Genomic DNA, 17,590 nt, shown 5'->3' with positions numbered 1-17,590 from the left:
TTGTCAAGTCCGTGTCTATGTGTTATATTTCCTGTTTTACTTTGTAGTCTGTGTCTCATGTCAGTGTGTCTAGTTGGATTTCCCCTGGTCTTGTTGTGTTTGATTACTCTCAGGCGTGCTCTCCTTCTGTGTCCCATTCCCTTGTTATCCCTTCGTGTATTTTAGCCCAGAAGAACAATGCATATATTAGTTCTAGTTTCTGTCCATCTACGAGTCCTGCATTTGGGTCCTCCATCCTGTCTGCCACACAGCGCATTATGATAAAAATAAATAAAATAGCACAAAGTCAGTAGAGAGTGTATCACAACTATTTGGAAAAAGTACTTAAATTCTTTATTTCTTCAAAGGTACATTTAAAGAAATTAAAAAGTATAAGTCCTGATTCCCAACTTTAAGTCTACAACAAAATGGATTATCTAAAGCAAAAGAGCTCATCCTTTCATTTACACTAAATGGTGCATAACCTTGGCTTTGTTATAGTTTTCCCTCAAAGATTACACTTATTTCCTTTTTCTAAAGGCATGTAGTTGGAATCCACATAGTTGTGAGATGGAGGGTTGTGTTCCATGGCTGCTTTCAGTAGGACTATCAACTACCTTGCTTATGTAGACAAGGCAACATCCTGGTTGGTTGTTCTCATCAGTTTCATGCTTTACAGGTGAGGATTAAACATGCCTAGTGTTATCACTGGCAGATCAGTGGATAATCAAAGAACTGAGGTGATATGGGCATAGTTAAATCAAGTGGTTTAATTTCTTTTTTCACTATTATTGTGTAACACACCCAAAGAAAGATTCTAGGTCTGACCACCTGTCTCAGTCGTGGGCAAAAAGATGACAGTCAATAAAATTCTAAAAGAATTTATTGACAAAAATAAAAAAAAAAGAGAAAAGATAAAACAGTCCAGTGTCCCATTTATGAATCAAATAAAAACACACAGTCCCAAGGCCAGAGCCAGCTATGCCACACTGCCAGTTGCACTCCACGTGTTGCCTTTAACAGGGTTAGAAGTTGTCCTCTGAGACCCACCACCCTACAAGCATATAGCCAGTGGTCACTCCAGCCTCTGCAACTCTGCTGCCTTTAGGCTGTGGCATATAATAGGCCCTGGCCTGCACAGAGAGACAAAACGACACTTTCACTATAGAATTCATAGCACAAAACCCATCCATCCCAAACATATGTGATTTCATCACATTACATACCTGCACAGAGAGACAAAACGACACAGCAGTGTTTGTAGTGTGGGCTATAAGTAGACCAGTGTATCAGTGCAATCAAGTACACCTGCCTCTAATTAGTCCAACCCCATTCCAGCCATTGGCTCACCAAAAATGTGACACACACACACACACAACCACTCCCAACCCAGTGCAACTTCACACAATAATATGGAGCTGAATTAACACAGGCACATTAGTCTACCATGTTACACCTGCTTTTTCAATTTTATGGAGAGACATTGCTTATTAGATTCATTTAATGAGCTCTGTGTATTCTGTCATCATTATATCTTTTTGCCCTGGATTTAAATAGCTGCGAAAGAATTTTGGAACCAGTGGAATAACCAGACTTTCAACAGAAGGAGGGCAAAACCTTCTTCAGCTGTGACAAATAGACATACTCAACATACAACCTAAATATGATTGGTATTTGTTAGTGTATGAAGGTAACTGAGGGTTACAAAAGGTTACACACCAATTGCATTTGAACAATCTCTCTAAAGTTAGAAACTTCCTTTCTGGGCTCGACATTTTGTAATTCATTATTATTTCAATTCAATTCAATTCAATTCAATTTTATTTATATAGCGCCAAATCACAACAACAGTCACCTCAAGGTGCTTTATATTGTAAGGTACACCCTACAATAATACATACAGAGAAAAAAAACCCCAACAATCATATGACCCCCTATGAGCAAGCACTTTAGTGACAGTGGGAAGGAAAAACTCCCTTTAAACAGGAAGAAACCTCCGGCAGAACCAGAACCACTGAAATGGAAATACACAGTGCATCATGGGAATTCCCCAGCAGTCTACATCTATTGCAGCATAACTAAGGGAGGATTCAGGGTCACCTGGTCCAGCCCTAACTTTATGCTTTAGCAAAAAGAAAAGTTTTAAGCCTAATCTTAAAAGTAGAGATAGTGTCTTTCTCCTGAATCCAAACTGGAAGCTGGTTCCATATAAGAGGGGCCTGGAAACTGAAGGCTCTCCCTCCCATTCTACATTTCAATACTCCCCTCCTTTCTGTGTGCATGTTCTCCCCTGTGTTTGTGTGAGATTGCTCTGGGTACTCCAGCTTCCTCCCACAGTCCAAAGATATGCAATTAGTGTGGTTAGGTTAATTTGTTATTCTATATTGCCCATAGGAGTAAATGTGAGTGCAAATGTTTGTTACCCTGGTGACCTCTCCAGGGTGCACCCTGCCTCTCACCCTATGGCAGCTGCAATAGGCTCCTTAGGCTCATATTATTTAAAACGTGCAGCGTTTAGCATTCAGCTCTCTTGAATATACTGAAGGTTGCTAAGCAAACAAATCCACAAAAACAAAAGCAGATCACATTTCTTTTTTCAGACATGCACTGAAGAAACTGGAACTGAAGACAGGGGTTTCTTTCAAATTTAAAATAAGGAAGATCCTCAGATCATCCATCCTTTTCTCCTCCACAGTGTTAAAGACAAAATCCAAAACTTGGATTTTTATTTATTCTTAAGAGCTTGAGAAGAAGGCGACTGGACTTCTTCAGTAAAACATCTTTATAAAAACAAAAAACAAAACAGCCCATTCACATTCTTTTCAAGTCTAAGACGACTATGACCTGGATGACTGAGAATTAAACAGGTTACGCTGCCACCACCTTTGTTAAACCGATCTGGTGTTCAGAGGACAAGAATTTATGAGCAACATTAGCTTTTAAAACAAAATCTTTATTTGAAATCAAGTGCATCAAGTTATTATTTAAAAAAAAAAAAATGAACCTTGCCTTTAGTAAGAAATCCACAATTTACAGGTCAGGTGAACAGAACCCTTAGTGAGCGCTTCTTTGTCCCTCCCCACACAGGTAACAACAACCCTCAGCCCAAAGTGTAGCTTTGTGGACTACATTTTGTCCACTCCTGCCATCACCATTCACCACAGTGTGATTGGCATCTCCAAGCGAGATCAAATTTCATCCCCAAAATACGGAACAATTAAATTTGATGTCATCTTGAAAAGAACTCCTCCTGCAGAAAAGCATGACTTAGAAACACCCATACAGTTCCTGTAAAACAGTCAAAATCTTTTCGTGATCGTCTTTCTCCTGTGGAAGCCAATATTTAATCTCTTCTCTGGGCTCGCATTCTAGATGATCATAGATGAAAAGGGCTTGGTGAAAGATGTCGTACCCTCAAACAGGCCTGCACCTCTTCCACCCACTCGGCAATGCCTATAACAGTCTTACCATTGAACCATGGGCATTTCCTCTCCCAAGGAAGATAAATCAGTCTCTCAGTCACAGGAGCTGAAACAGCAGAATACCCATGGGTGGATGAACCTGGGGAATTCCACCTTACGTGCCTAGCCCCATGACAAGCGGCCGCACCTCCACTAAAGCAACAACACAAATCGGTAAAAGAGATAAATGAAACAAATATACCCTAAGGTACAGTTCTTTACAAAAAGCATGATTAAAATATATCAAACAATTCAGAGTAAAAGACCATAAAACCAGGAGTCAGTCAAGGCCAGTGCATACATGTTTGTAAAATGACAACTGTACAAGACAGCAGCAGTGTGGCACAATCCTGTAATAAAACAGAGGGAAGCAGTCGTCAAAGTCCACCCTACTATATGCCACATAATAACAAACGCAACAGTCCCACTTACTACTCTCTAAAGGGCAATACTAAAATGAGCAGATTGCCTGAAGAAATCAAACCGCTCTGCAGTGCTTAGCCGCTTAACGCTCTTGGCCACCTTGGATGGGAAAAGAATGCCAAATGCATCCCTGTGGTAATGAAGCACAACTGTTTCTTATAAGACCTCTAATTATCAGCTGGGAAGGTGTGGATGTTAGTGCTGCATTCATGGACATCATGTAAAATCCTACCCACTACAATCTATCCCCGGGATTTGAATCATTGCCCCGACGATTGACACTCACTGCCAAAGTCTAAACAGGGTAGCTGTATTAGGCACAGGTGCCTGGGAGTTCACAGCCCCTATTGCTCTACTTCCTGCTGTCTGGGGCAAATGATGCATATTCGAGTGAGTCCCAGCATTAGCATGAGTAGTCCTACGTAAAGGGGCTATATTATTATGAACACCGGCTGTAACTGGCAGCTGATCAGTGCAAACCTGCACCACAGAGGACGTTGAGGGTTCTGGCTCACAGGGGCTAGGGGGTCTCCTGTCTTTGTTGGGAATTGCTTGGGGCCGGAGTAGGCTCAGAAACCAATAAAAGCTACTCACCACCTTGCATAGGTTCTTCTACAAGTGCAGTTTCCAATATTTGGATTGGAGCACTGGGAGGACAGGTAGTCACCCCTTCCACCTTGCTGTCTGCTATCTTCTCAATACCATACATTTGCCAAAGCTCCTGAACCAAATTGGTCTCAAAGTTTCTACCTTTATCGGAATGGATATGCCCCGGCACACCAAATCTGCAGAACCACTCCTTCACCAACACCTCTGCCAGTGCCCATTGATCATGGGTTGGAATGGCCTGGGTATATTTGGAAAACACATCTGTCATAACAAGAACATTTTCAACCCATTGCATAATGGCTCCAGTACAGTAAAGTCAACTGCAAGGATCTGATTGGGTCGGGATGCAAGCAAATGGCCCATATAATCGTTAGGATAGATTTGGACATCTTTAGCTAGCTGGCATTGCTCACACTCCTGGCACCACTGTTGGATGTTGTGGTACATCCCCAGCCAGTAGCACAGCTGAGAAACCAGGTCTACGGTTCTCTTAACACCCTGGTGTCCATGCTCCTGGTGCAACTGATGCAAAACCTGGCCCTGCAGTGACTTGGGCAACAGCACCTGCAGCATCTCTTCTCCCCTAGGATGAGAGACCTTACGATATAACATGCCAGAACTTCAGAAACTCCTGAATAATAGGGTCAGCCTCCTGCAAAACGCAATGGTCAGATGGCGCATGTCCTGGAAAGACTGAGATAGTGGCTTGAACAACCCCAGTTAGTGATTTCATACCAAAAACCTGTTGCAAAGGGGCAGGGAGAGACGTACCAGAGCCTGCCTAGTTCATCAACTGAAGTAACTGTAGCAGGAGGTTGCCATGAGAGAGCATCTGCATTCTTATTACTTCGACCAGGTCTATACTTGATAGTGAAATCAAAGGCGGCAAGCTGTGCAGCCCAGCGCTGTTCTGTATCGCCCAGCTTGGCTGTGGACAAATGACTGAGGGGATTATTATCTGTATATACTGTGCATTTCTGCCCCTACAAATAATCTCTGAACTTTTCAGTCATGGCCCACTTCACGGCCAGAAACTCCAATTTCATAGAGCTATAAATATTCGTATTACGCTCTGTAGGATGAAGGCCGCGGCTAGCATACGCTATAGGTCGGATCTTCCCTGACTGTTCTTGGGAGAGCACTGCACCTAGACCCTGATAGCTAGCACCCACCTCTAAGATAAATGGCAGAGAACAATGTCGGGGCATTACACAACCCAAAGGGCATCCTATTCCACTCAAACAACCCAAATGGAGTACAGAATGCAGTCTTCATTGTCTCTTTCTGTAACAGGGACTTGATTACAACCTGCTGCAAGGTCCAGAGCAGAAAACCAGAGGCACCGGATAAAGCGTCGAGTGACTTGTCAATACGTGGCAAGGGGAAGGCATCCTTGCGGGTCTTACTGTTTAAAGCCCAGTAGTCCACACACAAGCAAAGGCTGCCATCTTTTTTCCTTACCAACACAATGGGTGAAGCAAAGGGGCTACTACTTTCCCTGATTACCTTCTACCAAGTCCTTGAGCTGTGCGAGCTCTTCCTCCATAATAAAGACTATTTAAATATCATTTTATAAAACCAGAAGTCTAGCCCGACGCTTCCGCTGTCTTGTTGTTACACTAAAATAACCAGACCAAACTCACTGATTTAACCCACAAAGGAGAAAAAAAAAAAAAAAAAAAACAAAACACAAAAACAAACAACAACCAGAAAGCATAGAACTGTAAAATCAGAGATGTTCTGAAGGTAGCAGGGCTGAGAATGCAGGACTGTTAATTAAAAACACAAAGTAACAAAAATAATAAAACGTATGAAACAAATCAGTAAAAGAGATAAATGAAACAAATACACCCTAAGGTACAGTTCTTTATAAAAGCATGATTAAAATATATCAAACAATTTAGAGTAAACGACCATAAAACCAGGAGTCAGTCAAGGCCAGCCCATACACGTTTGTAAAATGACAACAACGGTACAAGACAGCAGCAGTGTGGCACAATCCTGTAATAAAACAGAGGGAAGCAGTCGTCAAAGTCCACCCTACTATATGCCACATAATAACAAACGCAACAGTCCCACTTACTACTCTCTAAAGGGCAATACTAAAATGAGCAGCTATCCTGAAGAAATCAAACTGCTCTTGGCCACCTTGGATGGGAAAAGAATGCCAAATGCCTCCGTGTGGTAGTGAAGCACAGCTGTTTCTTATAAGGCCTCCAATTATCAGCTGGGAAGGTGTGGATGTTAGTGCTGCATTCATGGACATCACGTAAAATCCTACCCAAATCTACTTCACTACATCTCCAAAAGTTGATTCTGTTTATCTGGACGTAGCGTTTGTCCAGATGAACATAATCAACTTTTGGAGATTTACTTACCTGGATGATTGAGCATGCATCAAGACTACTTCACTACAGTAACACTGGATGCAGATGAGCCGTCCTAGCTCCCCCAAGCGACGAAGATATGAGAGTTTCAGGAGATGATGAAAAATAGTTTTCATAACCCCACTAGGCTCATGATTGTAATAAAAATATTTGTATAAGAGACGGAACATATATATAAATGTGTACATTAAAATACATGTATATGTGATCTTAATATAACAATGTTTGTCTGAATGTATTAAAAAATACTGTATATAATATACTATATATAGTACTTTTATTGTCGCAAAATATGTATTTGAAAGAAGAATGTACATAAAAGAATTAATTTGAGCTTGCACGGCTATTCACGTGCAGCTGTAGCCTGCTGAGATACACCTGGGAACACCGTTCTCTGGTGTTTAATTAGAAGCCAAAAAACAAATAACGGAGAAACGTCTCGAGGGGTTGGAGGGAGGACGCAAACAAATCAAAATCAGGTGGACTTCTTTTTATTCTTACTTTCTCGATAGTGTTTGCACTGACTTTTTACACCTGAGCGGAAGATAAAATAAAAATTTTTTTTAAAAAGTCAAACCGATAACAAATGAGTTACATCTAAAGTGAAGAAAATAATAATAACCCGATTACTGTAAAGCAAGAGGAAAATTCAAAAATAGTTTCCAAGTGTCCTCGGGTATCGAAAACTAATCCGGAGCGCAAAAGCTTATTTCGCGTTTCAACAGAAAGCGAGAAATGCCACTTCACACAAGTGCAGCCTTCCCAAAGGTGGAAACCACGCCCACGATGCGCTATTGAGACAGGTTTATTTAAACGTTTGACAGGAAACATCACAAATTATTTAAGACTAATTGTTCACTGACAAAATCATCAGGGTACATGAGCACAGTGTTCAGATCAGTAAAGCTCTTTTTTTTCCTCCCAATTATGTATTGCATCTCTGCAGGCGTTAAAAACTTATTTTTTCAGCCTGGTTACTTAAGACAAGAAAACACAAATCAAAGATTAAGAAAGGAAAAGAAAAGAAAAGAAAACACACACACACACTTACACTCCTACACAGATGGAAAACAGCTGTTTTACATTTCTCATGTATTCCAAACCATGCAAATGTTCACAGAGGTGAAGGGCATCTATCACCTTTTATGGAATAAAAGCACTTTTAATGGAAGTGATGACAACAATTAGCAAATTAATTACTTATGCTTATAAAAGCATGTTTTATAAATCTTCATCAAATCAAGTCCAAATCCTGAGAAATTTGCATCATAAGGCAGAGAGGGTATATATTCAATGGAAAAACCTCAGACAGACACTCTTGGCCTCTGCAGCTGAGCTCAAGCACTGTTTAATTAGAGGCGCTCTCCTTTGTCAAAATAGTACACATATGCATTCAAAAATCACAAAAGCAAATTTGAGGGCCTTTATCAATATTGGCATTTTGGTTAGTTTATTCTAAAGCACATTTTAGAAATATATATAGATATATATAGTTGCTTGAAGTGTTAGTGAGTTTGTGTCCTCTCATTTGTTCTCATTGAAATGAAGATAAAAATAAAACCTTTATTATACAATTGTGCTGGTATGAGTTTTTGGTATTGCAGCCCAATTATGAACAGCTGAACTATTTCTGGGCCAATACCTGATTCATAATAATATACAATTTACATACTGTGTGAAGCCTGCACTCAGAAGGGTAGTGTTCATACCTAAAAGGACCATCATTTTTGGAGTACTGTATTGAATTTGAGAGAATACTGCAGGAAAGAAATGGTATCTGTGAATACAAGGGCTAATGGTCAAACAATTAACAATGCTGCTAAATGGAAGTGAGAGGCTCAAGGCAAAAAAACAAGGATGCAAGTCATTTTTTTAGGGCTTAAAGAATAGCAGGAGAGGCAAGTCAGCGAAGGTCACTCTCCTCATCCTGTATGGTTTTCTTGATACGGAGAAGCATGGTGGTGAGCCACTGGTCCAACCGAGAAATGGTGTCAAATTCCTTCACCTGAGAAAGTAAGTATTAACACTTTTAATGCAGTTGCTATTAAACAATACTAAAATGAAGTATTTTTTTTCAACTGCATAAATGTACCTGTTGAGGCTTCAACAGTTTGGATTAAGAAAGCAATCTTTCAGATACAGACATCTGAAAAGTTTTCACAGCGTTTGACTTCTTCCACAATTCATCTAGTTTCAACCTTACTGCAAATGGATTCAATTCATTTTCACCTCCAATTCTATACATAACAGCCCATAATAACAAAGAAGGGAAAAAAAAAAAAAAGCTAAGTAGAGCTACCACTCCTCAGAAAAGAACAAAACAGCCCATCTGGAGTTTGTCAAAATCCACTGAAGGATTCTCAGATCTCAAGAAATTAAGCAAAGAATGTGAATACTTATGAACATGTTCTATTTTTGTTTTGCTTTTATTTTTAATGCATTTAAAAGTATTTTAATGAAACCTTTTCCCCACTTTGTCATTTTGGGAGATTGTGTGTAGAATTGAGGTAAAAATTAATTTAATACATTTTGAAAAAAAACAAAAAGGCTTAAAAAAGGTAAGCTCTGTAAATATATTTCAGATGTTGGTACAAGAAAGAAGAAACTGACACAGCAACTATTTACTGTCAGAGGACTGTTCTAATAACACTTGATTTGATCACTATGTAGTGATATTGTAAGGTACTGATGCAAATCGATATGTCAGTCATGGGACACATACAGAAAAATCTGACCTACTATTCTCATTTTCATCGCTATAATATTACTGCCAAACTCCAGTAGATTTTTTTGGGGGAAATGGCTTCAATGAATGCACAAACCACTCTCATTATACTAGGGCTGCTCGATTATGGCAAAAATGATAATCACGATTATTTTCACTGAAATTGAGATCTCGATTATTTGATGATATTTATTTAACAATAACAATGTATTGAATAATGACTTTAAAGATTGTCAAAAAATAATATAAAATAGTGTGCAAATACTGATAACAGTGCAAATGTTTGCAATATAAAAAAAAGAAAAGAAAAATGTAAACATCTATGTTTAGTGAACTTTGCAGTGTTGCTCTGTGGTGCAGCTACGACACCGTAGCAAAGTTTACACACTATGTCTACTTGATCCACGTCTGACTCCGCCAACCCATAATGTTTCCACACCACTGAAGTTTTTTTTACCTCTCTTTTCAACCAACGGCAGTCACTCTCCTCTCCAAATAACTTCTGCTTAGCTTTCCGAGCTTCCCTCGGGTTCTCTTAATTGTTGTGACACGTGTTCGAAATGCAGAGAGGTGCGCTCGATTTGCCAAACGGAGCAGAGCGAGAGTAAAGCACGAGGGAGGGGCTAATAATCGGCTCAGTCATTTTTAATGATCGTTGAAAGCCCAATCGAGATTAAAATTCGATTAATTGAGCAGCCCTTCTTTCAACTTGGAAACAGAAGCTACAGTCTGCAAAGTCTTTCACTGAACTGGTGTCAGGTTAGAATTACAAAAAAAAAAAGAAAAAAAAAAAAGAAATAAAAGACAGAAGTAAATTCTACATTTTTGCTACTTCCTCTATTCTGCTAAAAAAAAACCAACTGTTTACTCACTGCATCAGTATAGGCATCCACATTCTGCTCTTCCCAGGCATCTAGAAGTTTCTAATTTAGGAAAAAGGAAAAAGAATCAACCCACTTGAAAACACTTTTCAAGCACAGACAGGGCTTACTTTACTTATTCAACCCAGATGACTAAAAACAAGATTTAACTGAATTTAACCAAACCAAATAGGTTTCAATTCAATTTCAAGGTTATAGTCCAGTTATGTTTTCAACATTAGCATGTATATTAAACCCAGGTCAATCACATGTGATTAACACGAGTGTAATAGAGAGAAAGAGAACGGGAAAACAAAAACAAGCACAATAGTGGAAATAGATGGAAAACAGTCTCTTATGTTAAACGGCACTCCAAGTCTTCATGATTACTGGATGTGTCTTGATGAGTGATTTAGTCCCAAAATTACATCAAAGCCTACCTTCAACAGCTTGCACTCTCTCGAGTCTGAAAAGGCGGGAAACATTTCTTCATACTTCTGCACAGCAAGCTGGGAAAAGGCAGGGAGATTATTAAAATCAAAGGCTTGTATTACAGTGTCTGCATATTATCAGCAGATAAGAGTTGTATGTAATGGCTTACTTTTGCATTAAGATGGTCTACGCAAAAGTGACAAAGCGCAGCTTTGAAAAAGTGATCCTTGGCACTGTATTTCAGGAGCGTACTGTCCATTGCATGGGTTCCAACCTAAAAATAAATGAATAAATCAAAAAGCACAATTTAGCTTTACTTTCCAACTAAAGCTCCTGGAGGGATAAAACGTTGAAATAAAAGCTGCTGGGTGGCATTAACTCACCTGTTCGTAGATCTCAATAGCTTTTTGGTACTGCTCCAGCTGAGCTGCGTAGGTTGCTACTTTCAGAAGGCACTTGTTTGCTGAACTTTAAAAGGAAAAATCCAGCAATATGTCAGACCACACATTAACTGAAATCGAGGGTCCTAAATTGAAAAGTAACGCTACAGCTGTAAAACAAGACATAATATTAATGTATCAGAAATTTTAGATAGCACCTCATGTGCTCATTTGCAGTTCCATACTTTAATTCTTGGACTCCATTAGAATAGCTTCATACGATTCATAGTTCATTCTTAATTATCTTATACTGGGCACTAGTGCTTTTTTTTAATCGTCTACAATGAGCAGTTTTAGACCAACTTCCTTTTGATGGATTGCCATTCCTGAACGGAAAGTTTGACGAACGGGTGGGTGGATAGAGCTGTGTGTCAAATATGACCAGATTAAAAATGTTTGCTCTTGTTGACGTCACACAGAGCCAAATATTGGAAAAAAACTAAAGTCTGAAACAGAGTATTTAGAGCAGTCTGATGCATGAGCTACTTGCTATATGAAAGTAATAGGGAATTTTAGTACAGATGCACATGAGCAGCCAGCATAGTGTCTTTACACATTTACATTCTTTACTTCCCCAAAGGCTAAAGATAACAGTGCTTATTTAAAATAGTTACCTGGTGGATTCTTCACCTCTGTAGTAATCTGCTGCCTGCTCATAATGAGCAATGGCCTGGAAAAGAAATTACACAAACGTATGCATGAATTGTAAACAGAGCTTATTATACTGTTCTTTGACAATTAATAAAAAGTAAACGTAATAAGGATTTAAATAAAAGGCAAGAAGAAACAGTTTTTAACCCAACCTTGTCAACGTCCACAAGCTCTGTTTCATATATTTCAGCAATGCTGATATGGTGTTTGGCTGCAATGGTGAAACGCCCCTAAAATATGATTTTTTTTTTTTTTTTTTGGAAAAAGTAAAAAAAAAAGAAAAAAGAGAGGGAGTGAGAGAAAGCGAGAAATATGAGCTACCCTTTATGTTTTGCATCTGATTTCCTTAAAGATGCTCTTTAGAAATGAAACTGAAAAGAAACTCACCATATCCGTGTAAATCTCAATAGCTCGGTTTAGGCAGTTAATTGCCTCTGTTGAGAAATATATTCAAACAATTATTTTCAGAAATGTTTTTACAATTATTCAGTGAACCAATGTTAGCAAAAAAAACCCCCAAAAATATATACTACATAATAAAATACAACAAAATTCAACAAATTAATAGCTAGATAAAGGTTAAAGGTGTGAGTAAATATAGAAGGATCCCACTGTAAAATGAAATTTTTTATTTCGACTCTTCTCCAGTGTATTTGTTCATTCCCAATTAATAACTATAATGTACAGGTTCATTACAAGACCGATATACTTTAATTTGTGGCCTTTACTAGGATCAATCAGGATGCCCTTAGTGGTCTTTGTTGAGTACCACAGAAAACATTTAGGGTTTTTTTTTTTCTCAGATCCTTATCCATCACCCAATACTATCAGGAAGTTGTCTGATTCTGCCCAAATTCATTCTACCCAATGACAACAATCCCACACAGGAACAAGATGGGCTATGAAATGTGTACTGTGATGCCAGACCGAAACGATTCATCGGGTAATTCGAATAACTTGATTGGGGGAAAAAAAAAAATCCTTAGTACAAATTCAACAATTTCAACACCTCATTTAATGTACAGCTCTATTCGTCACCATGTAAACGTGAACACGAGTGTTTCACCCACATTTGCGACTAAAAACAGACGTGCAATACAAATGTATTTAGGGGCAGAGTGAATATGAAATTTAACACTAAACGTACGCAGTCCCCAGTTTTATGACAAAAAGACTGACAACACAACAGCAGCACTGATGCTAGCATAGTTTAACGTGGAGCCGGAGTCTGTTCACACACTGCGAAAAAAAAAAGAGGCAGCATCATTACAGAGATGATGAGCTCTCAGGTGGAGTCAAAGAAAATGTGTTTCTAGTATCCAAAACAGAAGCACTGTTCCAGTAATCGACATTAAAACCTTTACTGGAAAATGTCTGGAAAGAGTCCTTAATCAGAGCATCTGATTAACAAACTGTGACATGAAGAAAAGCAAACTTTGTAGCTGCTCCATCCACTGCCGTTTGTTTTACATGGTGAAAAATCTGGAGTAACAGGGAGAGTCTAAACAGGGGAATGGGGTGTACTAGACCATATTTATTTCATGGCTTTTGTAACATTTTTCAGACTTAAAAGTGAAATAATATACAATACTGTGTTAATGAAACTGCATTAATAGTTAAAAATAAAAAAAATTTCATTAAACTCTTAGCCACTGCCCTGTGGGTTGTTAGATAGGACACTGAATTATTATTATTAATATTAATTAATGTCTGCACCTTTTTTTTTTTTTTTTTTTTTTTAAATGTCTGCACTTTCATAACGCCTTGTTTTCAGCAGTACAAAACTTTGCATAAAAGCACAAGGAAAACTTTAGAATGCAGATATTTAAGTCTCATTAAAAGGCTTACAGACAAACTCACTGCACTACTCACAACTATCGTACGTCAGGTTTTTAATGCCACATGATGGCACTCTTTTAATATCTATAAATCGCAGCAGCTAAAATGAAATAATGAGACTACAATTAACTTTAAAAAACAAACAAACAAACAAACAAGAAAATTTGTTTACTCAAATTCTTTTCTGCTTTTCTTTTATTGATGCAGAGCTTATGTGCAGCTGTCACATGATAAAAGAGTACTTGAAACAGGGTCAACGCATGCTCTCACTAATCAGGAATTTGACTGTTTATAGCATTTGTATGAAGTTAAAGATTTAATAAAGTAAATAAAAGATTTAATAACATTTTTAAACCACTTTCACTTTTATTACTGAAAGCTTTTATATGAAAAGATGTAAAACTTACAAGTGTACTTAATCTATATTATATACCCCAAAGTAATGTATAAAGTTTACCTTGTGGATCTGCTTTTTTGAAGGCATTTCCAGCATCTATGAAGTTGGTTGCTGCATCGTGTTTGCTCTGCATCTGCAGGTGAAGGTGAGCAGCTTGGGAGAATGCATTTCCTGCAGCTATTAAGAAGATAAATTGTTGCATTTTAAAATCACTGAAAAAAGAAAGAGGCATTCAATACATTTGTTGTGTTGAAATGCGACAATCATCTTACCACACCAATTCTTGGCCATTTTGTACATGTTAGCTGCCCTCACCAACATGTCACAGGCTTCTTCCAGCTTTGAGGAGCCACTGTGTGACAAAACATGTTTGTTTTTTTTAATAAGACACCCATCCATTGCAGATTATCACAGGATGATATAAACACTTTACTCAGTAAAATCCCTTTGGAAAGATGTATAATAAGCAGATTTTTCTTCTTTTTAGTATACTTACATGCAAAATTTTAGCACCATAATATGAATATTTTAAAAGCAATAGGTCAAAACTTTATTCATTTTATTATTATTTTTTCCTCATTACTTCACGTGTACAGAAGACTGCCTTCTGAAATTTTCAGGGCTGACAAATATATTTAAGCTCCGTTTCAAAACAGCGACCAAATCGATTTTGAAATCCACTCTCACACCCAAGTCTCACAATCTAAAGCCAAAATCTAATTTTTGCCCATAAGGATCATGGGATATGTTATAATTTAAATAGTACAATTGCACCAACTGAATGCCTATGACATAGAAGAAGAGGAACAACGATTGGCATGCGAAATATTTGATCTACTTTTTTTTTTATAAGTCACTGGTCGAAACAAGTTATAGCGGTCCTTTTCCCAGTCGGCACTCACTGATTTTTCATTCAGTGTGCAATCCTTTAAAATTTAAGTTACTATTTAATAGTGAGTAAAGGTTTGTAAAACCGTATACAAGTACAAATATACAAGTGTTGACATTGCTTGTGATTTCAGTCCCATTACCCACACACAACTATCTTGACAATTAAATTTTCAAGTTTCGCCACAAACCCCTCGCGGATTTTACAGCCTCATACATAACACGTAGCCTTTAACCTTGCACGTGAGCTCCTGCTACAATAATTTAAAAAAAAAAAATCCAACCTGAAAAATTAACCTGCATTTAGGTTGTTATATGCAAAGCCGGTTGTCCAGGTTAGTGAGAGCTAGTCTTACATGCACTTTCGCTACATCACAAGCGCGTTTTCTTCTTTTGCTGTAAACAAATGTGAATGACACGTGATTTGGACTGAGTGACCTTCCGAAAATTGCCCAACAGACGGCGCTATAGGGGAAGCGCTGCCTTTACAATTAAGTGAAATTATCTTGAATTTTCAAACAATTCAGCTTTGGGTTCAACTGAAGCTATTTCTAGCATGAAAGCTGCCTTAAAGCAGAGTATAAAATGAGCAATTACCGACTATTTCCAGCTATCTTTCACACCAAACGCTTTCCAGATATACGACGAGCCGAGATAAGCTAGATATGCTAAACGACAGCCTTGAAAATAACCGCAAAACACTAACTACAATTTATAAAAGCAACCGACAATTATTTAAAATCGTTTTGTCCTGGCTTTTAACCCTTGTGGTCAGCTCCCAACCTTCCGCATAGCTGTCTCCTTTAGCCAAACGTTAACGTTAGCTAGCTGACAGACTCACCCAAACAACGCTCCAAAAAATGACTGAGACGATTTCATTTTCTTTTCAGCCTCGGCCATCAAAGCATTTGCTTCCTTTTCTTTTCCGCTGTTATCCATTTTCAGGCAATCGGTCTGTTTCTGAGAAAGAACGAATAAATGTAAAAGTCAACAAACTCGCTAACCACTGCTAGTGGCTGCAGGCTTGCCTTGTCACATCACCAGCCGCAAAGTAACCATCACCTCTGTCACGTGACACCGGAGCACCGACGCACTACTGTTTCTGCTGCTGGTGCATTCAAGTACTCTTTTGCTATCCAGTATACTAGTCATATCTGGTAACCGTTAAAAGTTAAAACAAAAACAAAAAAGTAACATTTTAATCTTCGTATGGTTTTAGTGTAGTTATTGACTTTGTTTCAGTAAACTGAGATGTCCTTTTTCTAACTTTGCTAATAAGTCATTCTAATTTTGTATTTAAACTTTTATGCGTCTTTGTGATTCGAGTCTATTTTTGTATGGAGTTGTAGTTTTGTGTCCGATATGGAACTCTTTGTACTTGATGTGTTTCTTTTTACAGTAATTATTGCTTCTTGTTTTTGTTTGTTTGTTTGTTTTTGCCAATAGTGGTTCTGGAATATCTGTTTATTGTCTGGTATGTGCTGGTATGAAAATCTAGAACTGGATTATCCCATAGTCTATCCAGCTAACCAGCTAACAACTACGTCTAGTATTTCTAATCACCAGTAATGTAAAGGAGAACACATCCCAGCTGTACAGAGACTGCTGTAAAGTTAAGTGGTGTCATAACAGTAAATTTCTATTCATAAAACACAACCCTAAAAATGTATTAAACAGCCTCCTTCCTTTTCTCTTTTGACTATAACTCAAACATACAGTATGAATACAAAATATGCATATGTAATCACAAATAGTTACATCCACAAGCTATAATATCCAGCACAATGGTTCTTGGTTTGTGATCAGCCTAAGAATAAATCGATGGATGGATAGTCAGTTCATGAGAACTGCATGTAACATTACATGTTAATGTTTATTAACACAGTAAAGTGTTAAAGTGATATCACGTGGTACTTCTCATGGTTTGCATATACCACTGATTTCTTAAATATGTTTTTAAAAAGTTTTAACAAAGAACAATCAAATAGTTCAACATATACAAAGCAACACCCCCCCCCCCCACACACACACACACACCTGACAGTTTTACTACACAGCAAGACAATCAAGGCTTATTTAGAAAAATAAACAAATACATGAATAAAAAGAAACATAATTATAATGGTGGTAATGAGTAATTAAGTAAAACAAGGAAAAATAAAAACAGTTAACTGTTCCCCACAAATTCAAGTGCACTGCATGCATGTCTTTTCAGTGTAATCAGTCAGCAACTGCCATCAAGTTGTAACAGAGTTGAGGTTATTTTCCGAGTCTAGGGGCATACAATCTGAAAAGAAGTGACCACACACTCAAGAATAACTCTTCCTTTCCCTTTATTTTCCTTCATTTCCATGCAAAAAATGGGTGATAAAAAATAGTGATAGTTGTAATTTTATTTGTAGCAATTTCTGACAAATTCTCCTGACATGATTAGTCATATGATTTGTGTCTTTTTGTGTTTTTGAAATTATTTTTGGCTCTGTTTAGCAGTGCTCAAAC

General features: G+C 38.0%; 1 protein-coding gene and 1 long non-coding RNA gene across 2 annotated transcripts; both read right to left on the bottom strand.

Moving 5' to 3' along the window:
• Window positions 1–3,251: 3,251 nt before the first annotated feature.
• On the bottom strand, window positions 3,252–4,502 carry LOC146503733 (uncharacterized). Its single transcript, XR_014868637.1, has 2 exons — window positions 3,873–4,502; window positions 3,252–3,790 (listed from the first exon to the last, which is right to left on the bottom strand). It is a non-coding gene; the product is annotated as an uncharacterized LOC146503733 (long non-coding RNA).
• A 3,146-nt stretch (window positions 4,503–7,648) lies between these two features.
• napab (N-ethylmaleimide-sensitive factor attachment protein, alpha b) lies at window positions 7,649–16,166 on the bottom strand. The gene is made up of 11 exons (XM_085130349.1): window positions 15,933–16,166; window positions 14,476–14,555; window positions 14,264–14,380; window positions 12,355–12,401; window positions 12,120–12,197; window positions 11,931–11,986; window positions 11,260–11,344; window positions 11,046–11,150; window positions 10,885–10,953; window positions 10,457–10,507; window positions 7,649–8,864 (listed from the first exon to the last, which is right to left on the bottom strand). Exons 1-11 carry the CDS (start codon window positions 16,028–16,030, stop codon window positions 8,763–8,765), a joined length of 888 nt encoding a protein of 295 aa, XP_084986475.1. The 5' UTR covers window positions 16,031–16,166; the 3' UTR covers window positions 7,649–8,762.
• Between the last annotated feature and the right edge of the window lie 1,424 nt (window positions 16,167–17,590).

This window comes from Neolamprologus multifasciatus, chromosome 14 (genome assembly GCF_963576455.1).
Source record: "Neolamprologus multifasciatus chromosome 14, fNeoMul1.2, whole genome shotgun sequence".
NCBI classification, from domain to species: domain Eukaryota; kingdom Metazoa; phylum Chordata; class Actinopteri; order Cichliformes; family Cichlidae; genus Neolamprologus; species Neolamprologus multifasciatus.
This window is presented reverse-complemented; position numbering and strand designations above follow the sequence as displayed.